The 21,605-nt window shown below is 42.4% G+C and overlaps 1 protein-coding gene across 3 annotated transcripts in view; it reads left to right on the forward strand.

The window, feature by feature from the left end:
- The first annotated feature begins 7,870 nt into the window (after positions 1-7,870).
- malt1 (MALT paracaspase 1) overlaps positions 7,871-21,605 on the forward strand; it is a 30,557-nt gene continuing 16,822 nt past the window's right edge. For all 3 annotated transcript variants that reach the window (XR_008415572.1, XM_053871137.1, XM_053871138.1), the window contains exons 1-7: positions 7,871-8,137; positions 12,128-12,294; positions 12,447-12,568; positions 12,840-12,987; positions 19,840-20,018; positions 20,142-20,238; positions 20,315-20,362. Coding sequence is in view for 2 of the 3 variants with exons in the window: in XM_053871137.1 (XP_053727112.1) it covers positions 7,989-8,137; positions 12,128-12,294; positions 12,447-12,568; positions 12,840-12,987; positions 19,840-20,018; positions 20,142-20,238; positions 20,315-20,362 (910 nt within the window). In the remaining variant the exon portion in view is untranslated. The remainder of the gene's footprint in view (positions 8,138-12,127; positions 12,295-12,446; positions 12,569-12,839; positions 12,988-19,839; positions 20,019-20,141; positions 20,239-20,314; positions 20,363-21,605) is intronic.

Below are 21,605 nucleotides of genomic sequence, written 5' to 3' on the forward strand. Positions count from 1 at the left end.
AAACCCACCGGCATGGTGTGAAGCAGGTTGGTCTTTGAGCCCCAAAATCTCCCATTTGTCAATGCTTGAGCAGGCCGGTACAAACAGCTGAAGATTTTGGTCTTTTACAAGTTTGAGACGGTTGAACCATCTCTGCAGCTCCCTCATGTTCAGGAGACCCAGACGGACCACAGTGTGGGCTGCCGCCATCAATCCCAAGAGCCTCATTATCCACAGGGCTGGAAGTACACATTGAGAGAGCAACGGAATCTGTGCAGACAAGTGCAGCACCGGATGGATATCTCTGTCCGTTATTCGGGCATGCCCTTCTTTTGAATTTAGAAGCACCCCTAAATAAGGCATCAACTGGGTTGGTGTTAGTGAGCTCTTTTGTAGGTTTACAGCGAACCCGAGCTGACTTACGTGCTCCAACACGAGTCTGTTGTGAGCGAGTGACTCCTCTTGATTTCTGGCTAAAACTAGCCAGTCGTCCAGGTAAAACAATATCCTGAGACACCGGACTCTCAGGGGTTCCAACGTTGCTTCCACAATTTTTGTGAAAGTTCTCAGAGCCAGCGAGTAGCTTAATGGGAGTCTCTGAAACTGAAAAGCTTGAGAAAAGCTAGAGCAAAGCAGAGAAATCTCCTGTGGCTGGGCCAGATTGGCACATGAAAATAAGCATCTGTCAGGTCGATGGGCGTCATCCAGTCTCCTGGGTGCACACACTTCAGAAGATTCCTGATTGTTAACATTCTCAACGGGCGGCGAACGAAGAAGCCGTTCAGAGTGCTGAGATCCAGGATTGGTCTCCATCCACCAGTCTTCGTGGGAACCAGGAAATAGTGGGAATAAAACCCTGACATTTGATCCTGTAGGGCTACAGGTTCAGTCACACCTTTTTGCAGAAGCACTCGGACCTTCTCCTGGAGACAGGTTTTCTTCACCGCACACTCCAGCTGCAGTGTCACAATTCCGGAGAACTGTGGGGGTCGACATTTGAATTGAAGAGCATAACCTACCTTCAGCGTTCGTTTCATCCACTTCAATAAAGCTGGGCATTGCTCCTCCCAAATGTGTGCGAAGGACGTCAGCGGGAGAGCACTGGAAGGAATCTTCGTCATCTACCCCTCCACACGATCCCACTGTGGGAGGTTCGGCTCGAAAGGGCTCCAGCCTCTCCACTTCACTGGCAGTGCCAGGTCACTCTGTAAAATGTGGTTGTGAAATTACAGAGGAGTCACTCACCGATTGCCGAGCATCATGAGGCGTTGGACTGTAATAGCGCAGCATAACTGATGCCGACGTCCTCTTGGTCACGGGAGCCATGCCACTGAGCTTCAGCCAAGCACCGAGGCATGTCGGACTTCATCCGGTAAGCTGCAGGGTCGCCGTCTGCCTGTAAATTCTTACCGGTCACATGCGCCAGCTCTGGTGGCGCATCGATTGCCGCGCGCCCTGATGCGCCGGTCTTTCATGGCGCAGCAGCGCATCGTTAGTGATGCCGACATCCTCCTGGTCACGGGAGCCATGCCGATGAGCTTCAGCCGGGCACCGAGGCATGTCAAACTTGATCCGGTAAACTGCAGGGTTGCCGTCTGCCTGTAAATTGTTACCGGTCACATGCGCCGGAGCCAGTGCATCTGGCACATCAAGCGAAGAAGCTTGAGACCTGAAGACGAGCGGAGCGCCTCGTCTGGACCACGGAAACTTCAGGCAGGGCTCAAGTGTCGTCGCAGTCAGGGGAGAAACTTGTCTCATCCGCGCAGGAGCAGATTTAACCGGAGGAGATTCAGCGCTGGCCATATATATATATATATATATATATATATATATATATATATATATATATATATATATATATATATATATATATATATATATATATATGCCGTTCCCTCTTCGTGTGAGGATGCAGAAGTTGACGGTGATCACGGTGGCCCCCAACAGTCCCGACACCACGTGGTTTCTGGACCTGGTCAGCTTGGCGACGGGTCCACCCTGGACGATTCGAGACTCTCACGGGGCTATGGTGCAGGATCAGGGCTGGCTTCGGTCCCGTCCTGTCCTGGGTCGACCTCTCAAGGTCTGGTTGCTGAAAGGGTGAGACTGCTGGACATGGGGCTGTCGGACGCAGTCATCCAGACGGTGCAGACCGCCCGTGCACCAGCTACTAACAAACTTTACACTTCTAAGTGACGGGTGTTTGCTGGCTGGTGCGCAGCGAGACAGCTTTCGCCGTCTGCTTGCTCTGTGGCAGAGATCTTGTCCTTCATGCAGGAGCTGTTGGACAAGGGCCGGGCGGCGTCTACACTCAATGTGTTTGCGGCCGCCATTTCGGCTGGGCACCAAGGTTTTGGCCGGGTCTCTGTGAGGAGTCACCCGATCATTAAGAGATCTCTGCTTGGCGCTTGGCGCATTAGGCCTTCTGTGAGGAGCCTAATTCCGCCCTGGGGTTTGCAGGTGGTTCTAGAAGGGCTAGAGTGCCATATCTACGTCCACGACGTACTGTAGACATGATCACATTCTCTGTCTCTCCTCCACGCAGTTGAAGCACGCATCCTTAAGGTACGTTCACACCGAACGCGACTTTTTAGTTGCCGTAGGGCCAGTCGTCAGAAAACATGGAAAAAAGAGACGTCTCTTGTTTCATAGCATACGGCAGAGCCGCTCACACTGGTGAATTTAATGACCTCCTCCAGCAGCGTCGCCGGGATATGGCTGCTTCAAGCGGTACTTCAGGCGGAACTGCCGCTAGTTGGACGACCTGTTGGTCCGGATCAGTGGCCGAATACAGGACACCAAGAACCCACGGTCTGTTCTCTGGCGAACGTCTGTCTTTGGTAAGCAACTTGATTTGTAGTTAAGTAGGCCGAATTGTGTACAAGTCTGTCATTATTTATTTTATTAGTATTTGAAACAATATTTATATTTTCTCTTGTCAGTTAGCGCCACTTTGTGGTAAAAATTGAATACAACAGTTAAATGCATTGTGATCGAACTATTTATCCTGTGAGGTAAATATACTGTTGTATGGTTGATATATATTTTGTTAAATAATCACCAACATATATATGTTTACATATCCATCTATGTTTTATATTTTGCAGAAATTATGTAACAGAAGACTCATCACCAAGTGCTTCTGTGTAGGTGTGCACTTCCAGGAGCTGACCAGAGGACCACAGCCACCGACCACATGTTATTTGTGCAGATGAGGCTTCTTCTTGGTGGAGAAACATTTATCAGTGCACCATAACTGCTCGTTCAAGAGTCACCCACCTACTGTAACAGAGCAAAGGTCCTTGTGTATTACAATTCATCTCTGCAATAAAATGTGTGTTCAACTCAATTTGTTGACATTTTGTGTTGTGCTTTTGTTTTTGGTTGTTTTCTGTGAAGCCATTTCCACAATAACAAATGCTCAACGTCAAACCTTGTATTAGCAAAAATAAAATCATTATCTCATTCATTTATACTCATTCAGTACACCCAGAATCATAATCAGACCTGAAGTGAACTACATCGGTATGTTTTGAAGGATCTTCCCTGCCGGAACAAGGGTCAAGGGAGGGGGAAGAAAGGGGGCGACGTCTGTTTCCTTTAATGAGATTGAGGCTACAAAGAAAATAAATTAAGGGTGTAAATGATCCAAATCTCAGTGGTTGGTGTTGGTTGGTTTGCTTGATAAAATAACCTGTAAATGATGTGCTCTTTTATTTGTGTTGACATTTTCTGCATTGAAGTAACCAGGACCTTGAAAACAACTTCTGAGCTGGGTTTGTGGAGGGAGTTCATTAGTAGATGCTTGAACTCAGCATCAGCATCAGCGACCCCTCCCTCCGATGCTCTCTTCCTTCGGTGTCCTGCACATAATGAAAGTTGACTTCAATTACATCCCGTAGTGATTAGTGTGAATACAAAAATCTGTATAGGACAGCAATAGAGTTAACATAAAGCAAGTCATGTCACCATGACAGTGCTTGAATTATGTAGGACAATAACATTCAATAAAAAAAATGGAATAATGCTAGAAAATGGTAATTCCACGTGCATCAGCAGTGGATGAGGAGGCGCCAGTGGCAGGTGGGGGAGATGCAGCAGCACCAGGTGAGGCAATAATGGAACACCTAACACCTTAAAGCTAAAAAAGCTTTAAGGTGTTTCCATTATTTTGTCCAACCCCTGTAGCTCTTCTGTGTTCCTGCATGTATCAACCCCACCTCCCATTTGGCTCGATGTATACGCATATTTTGAACAACCACAGGTGACTTTTTGAGAAATTGGCTCTTAAACATCAGCCAGCTCCAATAGTTCACTTCATATAGCCTTCATATACTTCATATATAACTCTCCTAGTTTGTTCCATTGTGTATGTAGCGGTGATCTTAAGCATTAGAATTTCTGTATTACATGTGCGCGTGTGCAACATGCTTCCACAACCAGTCTTGTTACTGCTGTACCGAGTTGTGGAAAGCACACGGTCGAACAGCACAATGAGCACAAAACTTTATTGGTCTGATGTGACGAGGCTTAATATCTTGACAGCAATAAGGCTTCTAAAAATCCATATATCAGCCACACCGTTGTTTGACCCACGAGCTTCAGCTCATGAGAGAAAGGGAAGTGGCTTTTAGTCCGCCAATTTCGGTATTTTATTTTTAAAGATGGAATTTTTTTGTGCACAGCAGAGATTTTTTTGTGCACGGAGAACACATCAAAGGTGCACAATTGCACAGACATGTAGTTTAGGGTGGTTTCACCCTAAACTACATTACTCAGAAGTCTGAGATGTGAACGCCAGTGAGTTGGGTTTTGGCCACTGACTTGATCCCAGCTGGAGAGCAGCACCTTGTCTTGGGAAACTTTCCATGGGAGGTGGGCTTCTCACTCCAAGCGACTCTGCGCTAGATGTCAGATACTACGTGTACAGCGCAACTGCACAAAAACATGATAAATGCCGGGCTGTAAAGGGTCTGCTCGTTGTCTGGGTGGCATTATATTTCAAAAACAACTTCCCTGAACACTGAGGAGTGCAGCTGGGAGCTGCAGAAAACTGGTGCTGATAGATTTGCTTAAATGAATAATGCTGTGCTCTACAGTAACTGTTTTCACTACCACTGTGATGGCTGCAGCGCAGCTGTCTGCATGAGGACAGCTAAGAGGAAAGACGTTGTTTTTTTCTCCACGTTACTGAAGATTACCAGACTCTGGATCTGAACTACAGATCCGGATGTCATAAATTATCAATGAATAGTCTGATTAAATGATTAAAATCTTTTTGATCGTCAGTAATTTCTATCACTTTGTTCAACGGGTTGTGAGAGCGCAGATCAATCAAGATACTCCGTATTCCGCAGCTTGTTTCCACTATTTCCTTGTAAAATAACACGCTTTCATGTTTAGTTTTGGCTGTGAAATGCCACATTCATTATAGCCGTGGTGGAGGTCACTTAATATCTTAATATAATCACTTAATATCTAAGGTGACGACGACTCGTGCAAAGAATAGACATAGAAATAAGGTTGTGAAGCCAATGGTGGTAAATATGTTGATTGCTTTGCCGTGCGTAACAAAAAAAGCTGAGGAGACATAAACGGACGTTGCCAGAGGCGCAGAGGAGTGAATCAGACTCAGGCCACCCGAAACAGAACCTGCAGTGTGAAATTGCCCTTAGAGGGAACAGTGGTACAGATGAAGCAGCTCATAAGTTCCCAGCTTTCCATGGTGCCTCCATGGAAGGTCCGTGACTGGTTCATGACCGCTCCTTTCATGGAGGCCCCCCTGAATCACCAGGCAACCATTTGCAACATTCATTCATTAATATCTGAGAATTATTGATGGTCACCAGACGTTAGTTTCTCAAAGTGCAGAGATACCAAACGATCTGAGCACATATGAGGCTATTCTATTGATCTGGAGTCACTGTCCAGAACTTGAGCACGCTGTGGTCAGATCACTGTGACAATCTAAGCCAGGGGTGGCCAACCAGTCAGAGGCTAAGAGTGGCTCTTACTGTGTTGCTGAAAAGAGCCACATCCTATAAATATGTAAGGCTATAAGGCTTACTTGAATAGGTGGTCACGTGACTTAGCGGCACTATAGCTGTTAAAAATTCATGCATTTTACCGTGATCTCCTCCAAATATTAAGTAGCGTAGATAGAAATGTGTGCGTTATATTTTATATATTATATTTTCAGAGCAGACAGATTATCAAACTTTTGGGTGAACTTTCTGGTCTTTCTTGAGGCTCAGGTGTGAAGTGGGGGATGGGGAGGTGTTTTGTTCTGGGCCTTTCACTGCTGTTTGTCCCAACAAGCCCACTATTCACATGCTGATTGTTGGATGATGTTGATGAGATTTCAGGATTCTGACTAACAGTTTTTCTGTGCAGGGTGAATGGAGAAATATTTATTTTGTAATTGTAACTTACTACTTTTTACTTACTACTAAGATGACCAACACTGGTTGGTTCTTGGTATGGGTGAACCAGGCAAACACCAATGTCAGCATGCTAAACTGCGGCAAATGGCCATCTTTGTGCAGTGTAAGTAAATGCCCATCCAGGTCAGTTGACTTGATGGACAGGTGTGTTCATGCGCTAATTTGTCTGGATGGGTGTGTGTATTGCGTGATATTAGCCTCAGACTCGTTAGCCACCCCTGCTGTATATCCTGAAGACATTTTGGATCAGACCATCCCATTGTTCTGGATAATGATCCAAAACACACTTCTGCTGGAGCGGGGATGGCATCCGAAGGGATCAACTGTGTCAAAACTCCACCAGAGTCACCGAACTTGAATGAGTGGATTTATTAAAGTAAAATAAAATAAAAATAACGGCGCATTGAGCTTTTGTATTAAAATTTACAAGCTTCTGATACAATGACACGCCACCATTTACAAAATTTAAGAATGGACTTAGCATGAAGAAGTCGTCTCATGAACCCAAGCCACAGACGGGCTCCTCAAGTAACCTATTCCTGAGACATGGAACTCTTTTCATGATCTTGATGCTACTGAGCTAAGATTAAATGTAAATTATTCATGATAAATATGAAAAATGAGATTTGAGTAACTGTGTGAGATATGCCTTCTGTCTCTTTTAATTTCTAAATCGTCTGTATTATTAATGAATTCCATGTATATATGATGCGCCAAGAGCTTGTGACCTATTGATCCCATTGACTCCATATCAATGTGGGATTCTAGCACTTGATTAACTGCACTGCGTGAGATATGTTTCCCGTTTTTACTTCTTCTTTTTTGTAATAATATTTAAGTCGTTATTTGAAGAAATTAATCTGCTTTCAAGGTCGCGCGTTTTATTCTGATAATCTGCCGCTGACTTTGTCTTCCACATGTGTCGCCCTTAAAATCAACATTATGGGCGCGCTCGAAATGTCGACAGGTAGTGGACTTCCCCCGCAGGGAAGCAGACGCTTTCCCGTGGCGATCCGGGTTGGAATATCTACTACGTAAAAGCAACTTCACCGTAGTCAAACATGTCTAAAAGTCTTCCTGGATCGGCCATATGTGTATTTGAACTCAGTAACTGGAAAGTTTCAGGATGCTTGGAATCTCAATACTGCCGGACTCACCTCGTTAGTTTTATATCGTTACCACTTCCGATTTTCCCTTCAAAATAAAATATAAAACATACCTTGTGACAGGAACGCGATCAAATAACGTGTCATACACTAGGACGTACACCCGAAAGAAAACTGGAAATGATCTGACCTACAAATATTTTTGTTAAAATAACATGTTTCGCGCGTGGTGTGTCACCACATCCGTCATTTGATGCTTAACTTTGTCAGCTATTTTTTTTCGTAACTGCAGGATGTGACGGCAGCAGCCCGGACACGTTCCACAGGCGGATGCATCTGGTCATACCAGACCAAACACGCACGTTTACAGATTTTCATTCAGGAAGTGCCGAGTCTCTCATGAGGTTGACGTCTGTTAAGAGTGAAACGCATTCATAAGTAACATTTGTTTTGGACTGTCATGTCGGATTTTGTGTTGCGGACTACAAAAGTACACCTGCTCAAGGAGCCAGTAGTGAAAAGGTTGTCCGAAATATTGGACGCGTCCTGCGGAAGAGGATGGCGAACACTCGGAGAGATAGTTGGCAGTGATGGACGGTTTAAAGTCAGGTAAACAAAAACGTATTTTCTGGTGCGTTAGTTATGTGACGCCAGAGTGGGCGGAAGAGTGTGACTACACTGGAGTCAAGTTATCCGACTCTTCAGTCAAGCTATCCAAGAGGCGAAGACTTGAAACACTGAACAAAGCGAATGAGTCTTGCCACACAAAGTTTTCCACGTTATTTCTCATTTTGCGCCGAATTTACATTAGAACGAGAGAAACATCTATATAATTTTGGTCAAGCATGATTATTTTACGTATGAAGCATCCGTGATGACATTATTAATTTGATCAGTGTAGTCGTGCTGACAATAGGTAATGATACATTTGATTACAATGGATCTCCTTCATTATGTATGCAAAGGTCTGTTCTTAAATATGCATTTATATTGCAGTATTATGTACTTAATGCGTTATGACCAAATACTACGCCGAAATGTAACAATAGAACGCCCATGACATGTGATCAAAATCAGTGTGCTGATAGCTGCTACTCTCCACTATGACGATGAAAATTGCAGTCAATAGTGACAGAACGTTATTCTCAATTCACTTGAATTACAGAATGAATCCTGAATTATTCCAAAATACTGCCATGACATGACCAAAATCAGTCTGGTGATAGCTACTACTCTCTACTATGAGGTTCTGATGTCGTTATTGACAGACCTTTGCACATTTCTGTGTAAGGCTGCAATATAAATGTATATTTAATCACAGGCCTTTGCATAAATAATGAAAAATGTCCAATGTAATCAAATGTATTATTATATATTGTTAGCTAGACGACATTGATCAAATGAATGATGTCATTATGAATGTTTCATACTTCAAATACTCATGCTTGACCAAAATTATATTGATTTTTCTCTTGTTCAAATGTTAATTTTGCTCAAAATAAGGACAAGTTTCTGTGGCAAGAATCATTTGCTTTGTTTGTTTCAACTCGCAGTCTTCGGCTCTGTTTCATTGCTACCGTAATATGATGTCTCTGCACGCACTCAAAATCTGACTGGATAGCTTGACTGCGACCAAGGAAGAGTCGGATAGCTTGACTCCAGTAGGACTACGGGCCGTCATGTAACATACAACACTAAACATTAAAGACATCCTGAAAGCAACTGCACACAAAGCAGCCACTAAGATTTGTAAGCCACAACTGGTTGTTTTATGACTTCAAAATCGAACCCCCCACCTTCTCTTTCTGGCCTGTGAGCTGTCAACCACAAAAAAGGAAAAAAAAAAAACAGATGAAATCGGGTTTTGAGTCGTTTACAGTTTACACAGCGCTGCTCAATTATGACAACTTTTGATAATGGTGAATTATTTTCTTAGCTTGTCAAAATTTCTCAGGCTGGGGCTGCCATCCACCATGACGTCTGTTTATTTATGTCTTCCATTTACACTGCGTTCCAAATTATTATGCAAATGATGTTTTTGTTTGATTTTCCAAAATACTTGATGCAAATAATGATCAACATAATTTTCAAGTCATTAGCTGTCGAAATTTATTTCAAATGTTATTGAACAAAACTCCTAATGAAAACAGTATTTAAAAAAAAAATAAAAAACTTAAAACGCACTGTTCCAAATTATTATGCACAACGTAGTTTCAAGACATTTTCTAGTTTGTAAAGAACTGAAAATAGTAATTTGTTGAATTTACAGCAATATAAGGTCATGTTCACTGAAATAAAAAGCTATTACAATCCAAAACATCTTAACAGGTGAAGTTGTACAGTTGAACAGTACTGTTTCCCTCTTAATGATGGTTCTTGTTACAATATACTTACAACATTGAACTTACTGAACTTACAACATTGCAATATTTCACAGTTAGGGCTGCACGATTTCAAGTTGTGTTGGTGAACTGCTGCGCTATTGTTGAAGAAATATCCTTTCTTTCAAACAAAAATAGTGATTTTGGGAACACAATCTCTGAAGTTGCCAAAAACAGTCAAGAAAAGAGTTGAGACAGTCGAAACTCTTACCAAAATATGTATATTTATTTCATAATATCCCCATGACACCATACCCGGATTTGTTCTCTAAAATTTTTGGAATTCATCTGGAACAAAAGGAAGGCAAGATTCTGCTTATCTCAGCTATATCTACCTTTTGACAGTTTTTGACAATCTGGTAATATTGGGATACACAACTCTGATCCTTAATGTTTGATTTTTCATCCAATGATGTTCCTCATTGTGTTGAAATGGAATCATATGGCTTGACATTACCTCTACCTTTACATATGTATTCACCAACTAAAAACATTTAACCCAATCACAAAAAAATATGATAAAAATATGGTGTGATGTTCACAGCTATCTGAAAGACATAATGTAGTCCAATCTGAGGCAGATGTTACGGTGTGAAGAGCTAAAACTTCTTTTTGACCTTGACAGAACACATTTCTTTAAATTCTTACACCTCAAAAGCTTTATACAGTTTAAACAAAATAGTTATGTTGCCAACAAACACAGCAAACACCAACAAAAAAATAATGGTGAAAAGATAGCTTGAAAAAAGCCATTATGTCTGGTTTATATAAGATATTTATTCAAATATTTGTTGAAAATTCACAATCCAGAATGGTATTTTGCCACACCGACAGCATTAATACCAGGCTCAGACTCAGAATGATTAATTAGGACATATGTGACCCCGGTCAACATAAATGGATATAACAAAAATATTCAATATCTGCACAAAATGAACTGAAAAAGTAACGCTCTTTCATTTAACCTAAGTTTTTGGTTGGAAATAAAAGCACAAATGAAAGATTCTTGGGGAAAATATACCTCAAAACCCCAAATAATTTTATTAGGATTGTTCCTGGACAATAATAGATATGATAGAGATGAATGCATATTTATTGATATTTGCCTACTTGTTGCTAGGAAATGCAGAGCAATGATGTGGAAGAGCAGTATTTGACAATGGACCCGAATGATGCTTTCATGAGTTTCTTTGGAGATAATTTGTTTGTATATTTCTTTATACATAAAGTGTGTTTTTGTTCATAGGTAAAAAAGAAGTATAAGTTACCTATTAGACTACCTTTGTATGAATAAAAAAAATTGCAGGGAATGTTTTTTGCATGTGTGTTTTGTCTTAATTCACATGTACATAATGTTTATCAAAATAATTTGAAAATGTACATATGGATTTGGATGACCTGTTCAGGAAGTGTGTGAAATGGAACTCTGAAAAGATGTTTTAGTTTTCAGAGTGACACGGATAATTTTTAGCCATCAATTCTGGCGTTCACTGTACTGCATGATACTACTAGGGCTGGTCAATTAAAGTTTTTATCAGGATTCTGATTATGTCTTCCTATGGTTATTAAAACTACATGTTACATGGTGTGGGGGACACTAATATTAGCCACTGTTCGGCCGTCAACATAGTCACAACGGTTAGCTGCTTGATGGAGATGTTTCGTTGTCAGTCATCACAATGCAGACACAGGAAAACTGCACAAATATGGACGTTTTATCGTCCAAGGAGACTAAAAAAGCTTGGAATGTGAAATCGCAGCTTATGTGGTTATCAGAACCACATAAAAATCATGCATTCCAGTGTCTGCCCAGCTAGAAATACTGTCTCCTGTCTCCACTGCTCTCTAAAGCCATACCATACAGATAGGTGTTTTCAAAGAGAAACTTTAACTTACCTGATGAAGGTTAAATATAACTTAAATTATTTTTTATATGTTACACATTGTTTTAATTGTTGTATTGTAGTTCATTGTTCAATAAAGTTTGAAAGTGCTTGAATCAACACTCTTCAGAGGAGACACACACAGAGGTTTGTCTCTTAAAAACAACATGATCAAAAGGATGACACTTCTCAAGACGTTTCAAATTTGTTGTTTTTTTCCCAACTATTTTTGTTGTACATGACCTACAGTAGAACCGGTCTTGTGGTACTTGGACAATGGTCAGAGAGTAAAGCTTGTAAATGTCAATAGAGATGCAACTTACATTTCTCTGCAGCTCAGATGACATGGAAATGTGCTCCCTGAGGGTGCTTGAGGTGGAGGGATCCCCGAGTCGTATGTTGCTGAGGCTGATAGGAGAGCGAGGCTGCACAACAGCTCATCTGATCGACTTCCTGCAAACACTGGGCAACATGGATGCACTTCTATGCCTGAAACCCACAGGTACAGTCATTCATAGCCTGATATAAGAAAAGACAATGTAAATTTGTGTGCTTGAGGTTGAAAATAGTATGAATGATTAAACTTTTATTTAACATGTGAACATAATCTGAACTATATTCCCACTCTCTGGTAAAATTCCTTCAAATGTTCAGCTCTTCAGATCCTCACTCAGCCACAACCTGTGTCACTTTTGTCGGGTCACAATCTGCATCTCAGCTGCTACGGTTTGGGAACATCACTGGTGCATTATCAGTGGTTCAAATCCAAGGAGGAGGTGAGAATGCAAGGACATTGTAATGGGGTAATGATGTCTAGTTGTCCTCCATGATGAGTGAATATCTCTGGAGTGACTGAGCTTTTGTCTGTCAATCTCTCATTCCTCCCTGCCGTCACTCGTGAACAAGACCCACTCATGAACAGATCACAAAACATTTGTTCATGTGTGTGAGAGAGAACCATCAAGCATTTATTTTAATTGAAACTTATTCAATAAGATTTGTGATTTACATTATGTTTCCTCCTTAACAAAATTTCCCTTTTTTCAGATTCCAAACAGTTTCTCTCCTGACCTAGTGATCAGCCCGGTGACCATAGAGGATGCAGGATTTTACATTTGCAGGGTCAACTGTGGTCAATCTGTTCTATTCAGCAACTGGGCTCAAGTGGATGTCCTCAATGATGGTGTCTCATCTGGTAAGCTGAAGATTGTTTTAAGCTGTCGTGTGCAGATCCTACTCCCTTGGAAATGTGATGGAGCTTAGTGATGGGGTAGAAAGTAGGGTTGTCACAATACTAACTATTGCAAACTCAACATTGATACTCATTGGAAGTAATGATAGTTTAGATAACAATGGAATTAAAAATGACAAATACTTGAAAAGACTGACACAGTTTCATTTATGTGAAAAGCAGAAGCACCGATGAACTGAAAGAAATTATGAAAAACAAGAGAAAATTAACTTCACTGCGAGCCAGTTTCACCTAATTTGTCCGAGGATAGAGGTGGATCATATGATGACATTAAATCATGAACAGTTAAGACATGTTGATTATCTACCAACGTGAGGAGATTACATGGATTCTGTCACATTCTTTCGATACTCAATACATCAATACTGACGCGTTGAGACACGTCAATCACATGCAGTAGAACTGCCAGGGTCCGTGCTGCTCCTCTTCCATACACAGCGAGGAAGCTGGTCAAGTGCGCAACTTTTTTGTTTTGTAAACCTGATGTGCCTCTAGCTTGACCACACGCCTTAACGACAGAATGATGGAGTGTTCCCTGTCGGTCCTGTGACGCCAAAGGCTGTCTGCACCACAGAGCTAACTGCTAACGTGACTGCTAACTTCAAAACTTAATTGACACTCGTAGACTGTCAAAGTTTGCTTCGCCCAAATTGTAAAAAGAACATCATTGTTGTAATGAAGCTGAGATAAAGTCTGGGGAATTTACCCCAGACTGGAGGGAGATTGTGATGAAATCAAAACGTTTCTTTACATTTTTGAACAAATACGTTTTCTGCAATTTGTGAAGCAAATATCATGCCAAAATAGCCAGTGTCAGTAGCTCCAATTTTTCACAAATTTAAAGGGACTTTCGCCTACCTGTAAGCACAATTGTGCTTTGCTACCTTTGGCGGTATGCCTTTTTTCAGGGAACACAGTGTGTCGTGGCTTAAAAAATGTTGGAAAACACTGTTCTAAACCATACTAATTGATATATCACCAAAGTTTTGTTCTGGATGCCCTCCTATATATTCTTCCATGCAGATTTACACTGTTCAATTTTGATTTGTGATGTCATGTTCGAGTTTTCTCTTTCCTTGCATCTCTTTGCTTCCAACATGGGCTAAGAGTGTTGTGCGGTTTGATTTACACACAATTATTACTTTAAAACATTTTGGCAAATTATATAGCTGAGGAGTTACTCAAACAGGTTTTCCTTCAACAGAACAGACATTCTGAGTTCCTACTTTTCTTCTCATTTAGTAATCTAAAATGTAGTGCTCTATAAACCCATGTCTTTTTACGAAATACTGTCCAATTTACTTCGGGAAACACCAGTTAAGATAAATATGCTGTAATTGGTCCGATGGAACCAAACTCTCACGTGTTTGGATATCTGGCTGAATATTCTGTTTCCAATGGAAAGAATATTATCCTTGAACTGACCACTACACATCTCAAATGAGACCTATCAAATTATTCTCCAACAGAAGTTTAAGGTGGGAAAGGTGGACTCATCAAAGAAGACAAAAGGTTCAGCCATTGTTGGTTGATTGTCATCTCTCTTCAAATATTTTAGTTGCTGGTCAACTGTTCTAAAATTACTACTTCAGACATTTATTGTGATCTCTTCACTTTCATCACAGCTCCTGTAAGGAATGAGAACATTGGCTATGAAATGCATTCTATCCCATGAACACTGATCAGGTCTGGCTAAAAAACACCACAGTTGCTTGTAGGAATGGCCGATATATTGATATATTGTATACCGCCCAAAACAATCTCCACAATGAGAATTTTTCATATCACAATAAATTATATAGACACACGGCACATTCGCTTGCATACAGACAGCCCACACCAGCGTGTGGCAGTTATGGAGAGTTTTGTGGACGATCGTAGTTTAACTTATTTTTAATACAGGTAACCTTTGATACTGACATTGTTCGACTGGATCTGTGTTTTATTCGATGGAGTGGTCCTAATAGGTTTTCTGATGCCGTTGTCTGCCTTGTTCCACATCAACACAAGCAGGAAACAAACAGCTGCGTCTCGGTGAAACACTGTCGTGAAAATAGTTGGATATTCAATGGGCATCTTCTTCTTTTTCTCTTTGGCTTCTCTCTTCAGGCGTCGACACAATGGATCATGTTCCTCCATCTCACCCTGTCCTCTTCTTCCTCTTCTCTCAAACCTACAAACTTCATGTCCTTCTTCACCACGTGCATAAATCTCCTCTTTGGTCTTCCTCCCCCACCTTCTGCCTGGTGTAGTTCGGCCAGCAAGTTATACACTTCTCGGGCGTTGAGTCGGGGGCTGAAGGAAACACAGAACCAGTGTGATGTAAGCTTCAGTTTATTCCACATCAGCATAACATCGTCTCATCACTTGGCATCACTTAACATCGAATTGTTCAAAGTACGAACACATTAAACAGAGACTGGATCAAGGCCGTCCCTCGTACCAGATACACATTGTCACAGACGTACATGCCTACATTTGGCCCCCAGACTGAGTCGCAGAGACAAGACCTCCAGGGAGTTCCAAACAAAATAGACATTCCTGTCTTCACCCCAAGGTAGCCATCTCTGGTGTATTTGGAATAGTGAGTGGGTGAATATCTGTTCAACATTCCATTGGTACTGAGAAACAAGTAATCATTTAACAAACCGCTGCACGTGTCCCTAATGGCACATGTCAAATTATCCTCCAACACTGGCAGTTCCAGCCTCAACATCTTCCAACTAATGTACTAGGCTATCTCTTCTCTGTACATGTCCAAACCATCTCAATCTAGCCTCTCTGACTCTATCTCCTAAACACCCAGCATGTGCTGTCCCTCTGAAATTTTTGTTCCTGATCCTATCCATCATGGACATCTGCAGTATTGGCGGAGGCGTCCTCTTCTGCGTCCCCATTAGGGTTTACTGATCGCAAACGCACACTCTCACAAGCAGCGCTAATGCTACAACCCGGCATGAGTTTGGTATCATCTACAAATTCTCATATGGTCAAGAATTAGTGAAATTATCAAACATGACAATGAAAGACAACCTCTTTTGGATGGAGATATTATATCAAAATATACACAAAACACGATGTTGGAGACAACCTCCACTAATAATTGTCATCATCATCATCTTCATCATATGTGGTAGAATGAAAATGTATTTATTGTGATTATTATCGTCATCGCCAAAATGATTTATCATGATAATTTTTGTCCATATTGTCCATCCCTACTTGCTTGCAATTAAATCATACCTTACAATATATTCCGGTAATGTAACATTACGTAACATCTTGTCATTATTTTTGATGCATTTCTTTTTTCACACACATTGACATCAGGGATGTGAAGGTTTTTGGTATAATGGTACATCTCAGTAAAACTAACGCTCTAGGCCAGTGAAGAGATATAATCTTTCAATATGAAGAAGCAGCATCCAATAATACGGATATAACGCCCCTCCTGGGGGACAGAGATTGAACAGCCCTCAGTAGTGAGCCTCTCACTCCATACTCCCACAGCACCTCGGGAAATACACGGTAAATTGATCGGTAAATACACTTACACACAAGAGTGGAATAGAGCGACTGCAATACTGCCCCTGCTGCGCCAATTCATCGACCAATCTCCAACTCCTTCATCCCCCACTTGAGAACAAGACCCCAAGATACTTAAACTTCTCCACTTGAGGAAGGCACTTATTCCTTACCCGGACAGAGTTGCACCGTGATGAAGCCATGAGATCCAAATCATTTTCAAATAGCAGTGAGTGGATCCTCAGGTCACCAAACCACAAACCCTCCCCACCAGAGCTGCTCCTCGAAATCCTGTTGATGTAAACCAAAAACTGGATTGTGACAAAGCACAGCCCTGGTGGAGACCAACCCCCACTGGAAACACATTTGTACCCAAGGATCCGGGCACAACTCCCACTCCTTGAATACAGAGATTGAACTACCATGAATTGGCAGCTTCATACCCCATACTCCCGAAGCACCTCCCTTGAGAACTGTTGAGAGAGTGAAGAGTTAGTCTGTAGTTCCACAGCCAGGATGGAAACCGCATTGCTCCTCTTCAATCTGAGGTTCAATAATTGATTGGACCCTCCTCTCCAGCACCTTAGAGTAGACCTTACCAGTGAGACTGAGAAATGTAATTCCTCTGTAGTTGGAGCACAACTCTGGTCCCCCTTTTTAAATAGGGGAACCACCACCCCAATCTGCCACTTGTCCGGTACTGACCCAGACATCCACGCAATGTTGAAGAGGCGTGTCAGCCAAGACAACCCCTCAACACCGAGCGCCTTCAGCATTTCTGGACGAATCTCATCAACTCCCGGAGCCGTGCCTTTGTGGAGCTTTTTGACTACCACAGAGACTTCAGCCCAAGAAATTGACGAAGACTGCCCATCATCCTCCACCTCTATCTCCCTCACAGAGGGTAGAATGTCCGTGTTAAGGAGTTCCTCAAAGTGCTCTTTCCAGTGGCCAATTACATCCTCAATTGAAGTCAACAATGTTCCATCCTTACTGTAAACAGCTTGGATATTCTGCTGTCTCCGCCTTCTGAGATGCTTGACTGTTTTCCAGAAGCGTCTTGGTGCCAACTGAACCACTGAAGCTTCAGCCATGGCGGCCTTGAACACTGACCACTCGAGCTCAATGTGCCCAACTTCCACAGGAATACAGGAGAAAGCTTCCGAGAGGTGTGAGTTGAAAAACCCCTCTGGCAGTTACGTGCTCCCGACGTTTGCAGTCCACCCTCACTCCTCCTTTGGTTTACCTGGTCGGTCTCCAGCAGTGGTGGGCAAACTGTGCAGGTTTTTGTTCCAACCAATCAGAGGACATGTTTTCGCCAATCAGGTGTCTTAGGGGTATAATCAGTTGATTGTCAGTCAGGTGCTGTTTTCCTAGCTATGGTTAGAACAAAAACCTGCACCACCCCGCCCCTTTGAGGACCGGATTGCCCACCACTGGTCTACAAGCTTCCCCTGCCATTGGAGCCAATTCACCACCAGATAGTGATCAGTTGACAGTTCTGCCCCTCTATTCACCCGAGGGTCCAGAACATACGGCCGCAAGTCAGATGATACAATTACAAAATCGATCATTGACCTACGACCTAGGGACCTCTGGTACCAAGTGCACTTATGAGCTTCCCGATGTTCAAACATGGTGTTGGTGATGGACGAAAACCATGACTAGCAGTCCGACAACAAACAGCCATTCGGGTTCAGATCAGGCAGACCGTTCTTCCCAATCACGCCTCTCCAAATTTCTCTGTCATTGCCCACATGTGCGTTGAAGTCTCCCAGGAGGACAATGGACCCCACCAAGGTCCTCCAAGAAGGTTGAATACTCCGAGCTGCATACTTACAAACAGTCAGCAGAGTTTTGCCTCCCTTAAGCCCAAACCGCAGAGAGGTGACTCTCCGGTCCACTGGAAAGAACTCCAACACACAAGCGCTCAGTCGGGGGCTTGTGAGTAAAGATGGAAAAAGTACAGTCCCTCTCAACGTCTCACCAGATCCACCTGGTAACGCTGCACCTTTCGCACCAGCTCAGGCTCCTTACCCCACTGTGAGGTGACGTTCCACGTCCCCAGAACTAGCTAATACAGCCCAGGCCCTGTACGCAGACGCAGCCCTCTTCCAATGCCACCCAGATGACGGCGCACCTGACTCATGAGATGTTTGCCACAGGTGGTGGACCCATTGGGGAGAGGATGGAATGGATGGAGCATCCACGCAAATTTTATGGGCTGTGCCAGGTCGGGTAACTTGGGTCACCCATGACATACAAGCTTATAACTGGTCAAACTTTTAGCATTTTAGTCATGTGTACTTGATGTTTACTTCTCTGAAAAAACCCAAGGAAATCTTTGTCAAACTAATGATGACTGTAATTATTTTCATTCCATGCTATGCTGCAACCATAGGAATAACATCTGCTGCAGAGACTGGGTGGCTAGTCTCTGTAGTTAGCGGCTAGAAAGGCAAGAAGATTAGATTGGCTGTCAAGAGACGCTGTTGTGACAAAACTGTTGCTTGAGCTCGCCATTTGTGCCACATGCAGACAGGACTTGGTTTTGCGCAAAACAATTCTTTCACAAAAGGCTCCGTAAGGTTGATTGTGATATCCATTAAGGTGTTTTCAAATGACCTTATTGACAGAACAGTGGACAGTCAGTTCTCTCAGCTACACCCCATTCATACATCCTGCAGTTAAGGCCCCTGGAGGGACCATTGACAGCTTACAGCTGAAGCTTCAGCTGCAGCAGCTTTGAACACTAACCCCTCGTGTTTGTCTCCGATCTCCACAGGGATGTAATGTGTAACTGTGTGTGCTTGATCGGTTGGAACAAAAACCTGCACCACAATCCTTTTTTGAGGGCCGTATTGCCCACCCCTGATCTAGAGGTTTCACTACCAGATGGTGGTCAAGTGGTCATTTGGCAGTTCTGCCCCTCTCTTCTCCTGAGTGTCCAGAACATATAGCCACAAGTCAAATGACGTATTGAGATTATACTTCCCACTGCCATAAAACGCCCAAGCTAATAATAAAATAATATAAACTGAATAAAATGAGTCAATTGGAACCCACAACACTTTTTTCACAGATCTCTGTGCTTCACTGAAGTCCCATGCAGATCCATCTCTCCTGGAGGAGTGTTGTGCAGATTGCCATTCACATCTCCTTTTCAAAGTCAACACACTGGACACACTGTTTCCTGAAATTTTTCTTGCTCTGCTGTGCGCCTTACACATCACACTTTTGTGTTACATTGTTCTCTGGTGGACTCATCAGTGTCAAGACATCAGTCTGTGGATGGTCGACTGGAACTGGTAATTCAGCCCAAACCTTCGCAATTGTGCATTGGCGAAAGCTTGGAAATGGAATGTGGAGCCATTGGACGTCCAATACCCTGCTATCAGTGGCACAGAAATGGACAACCAATCCCCTACTGTACAAAGAGAAAACTCAAGGTGAGAGAACTGTAAAGTATAATGCCTGTTAAAGGCTCTGATCTTTCACTGGTTCATTTTCCGTGCCTCATAATCTGCCATTGCTTTCTTTTTTAAACTATGACACTTTTTGTATCACCCCAGATCCAGCACGTCAGTCTGGAGCATCAGGGTCAGTATCACTGTGAAATCAGCTGCAGCCAAGACAGAGTTTGGACTGATGAAGTAGACGTGGTGATCAGTACGTTTCCTCCCGTCTGTTCAAGCTTTTACGTAATTTTATCTCTGACTGTTCTTGAATTCTCCTTTTTTTGCAGCGCCAAGAGTAGCTATCCAGGTTTGTGGAGCGACCGAATGTGCAGAAGGTAGTGTCTCCTGCACAGCTTCATGATTTCTGTCACAATAATGTTTTTTTTAAATGGGCTTGATTTACTAGAGATTGACACATGAGAAGTAATTTGACTAGTGAAATTGATTTGCTTAATATTGATGTTGAATATTCAAGTGTTGAATATGACACATCAAAATTCAAGACATGTTTCGATATTTCTCCAGGTTGACATTTTCAGATAACAGAGAATGAACATCAGGTCATCACCCGCCAGCCGTTATTGTAGTTTTATCAGGTCAAAACTAATCTGAGGTGCAAAGTTCAAAGTGTAGAAAAAAATTCAACAACAGATTAACAGCAATAATCAAGTATTCATTCACCGTCGTAAAAAGAGAACCCGAAATGCAAGCACGTCAAATGTCTCACTGATTTAATATTGTACTCCAAAACATATTGGGACATTACAGGACTAGCACAAAGATAACCTGGAGGATGAAAGAGACAAGTGGCAGTTAAAAACATATGCACTATGAAAGTCCCACGCCAAAGGACACAAGGGAAAAATGAAACACAGTGTCAGTAGAACAGGCTAGAGTGATGAACTGGCATGTTGCTGGGAATGGAATCCATTTGTGTAATTAGCACCGATCAACGAGAAATTCTGAGTTTCAAATGTTGAATTTCTGAGTTTTAAACCTCAGAAGTTGAAGTTACCATGTTTCTTGGTAGTCGTGTTAGCTGTCCTTGACAGTCCACAATCAAAGATGCTGTTTAAAGTCTCAGATGTCCTGGTGGTGGGCGAACCTTGTCATCCTTGCAGACGGAATTTGATTATAACCTCCATCTTGGTGGGTCAACATGGTAAATCTGGTGACATGGCAAATTACGTGATCCAAGGAGAGGGGAACGTGATTGGGCAGCGACACGCCTGGATACAGCCCCCTGCTCTCATGGCTCTCTCGAGATTTAGATGGCAGCATGCCAATCAGTTCTGCCCCTGCTTTTCTTCGCGACGCACCTAATGTGAGCTGCTAATAGTGATGGGCTAGTGAGGCTTCACAAAGCAGGTCCTTCTTCTTAGACTACAGTTCATGGTGCTCTCAGTTAAAAATTGATGTCACGCTTTATTGAAACAGTTGTTAAAATCTTAAGTTGAAAAAGCTTTGTTGTCTGTTCTGGTAAAAACTGAAATTTGTCTTTTGTCACGGCTGTTGATAAGTTTAAAACCACACTTGCACATTAAGAGCAACACTAACATGGTAAAACACTAACATGGT

This window comes from Synchiropus splendidus, chromosome 7 (assembly GCF_027744825.2).
Source record: "Synchiropus splendidus isolate RoL2022-P1 chromosome 7, RoL_Sspl_1.0, whole genome shotgun sequence".
In the NCBI taxonomy this organism is placed as follows: Eukaryota; Metazoa; Chordata; class Actinopteri; order Syngnathiformes; family Callionymidae; genus Synchiropus; species Synchiropus splendidus.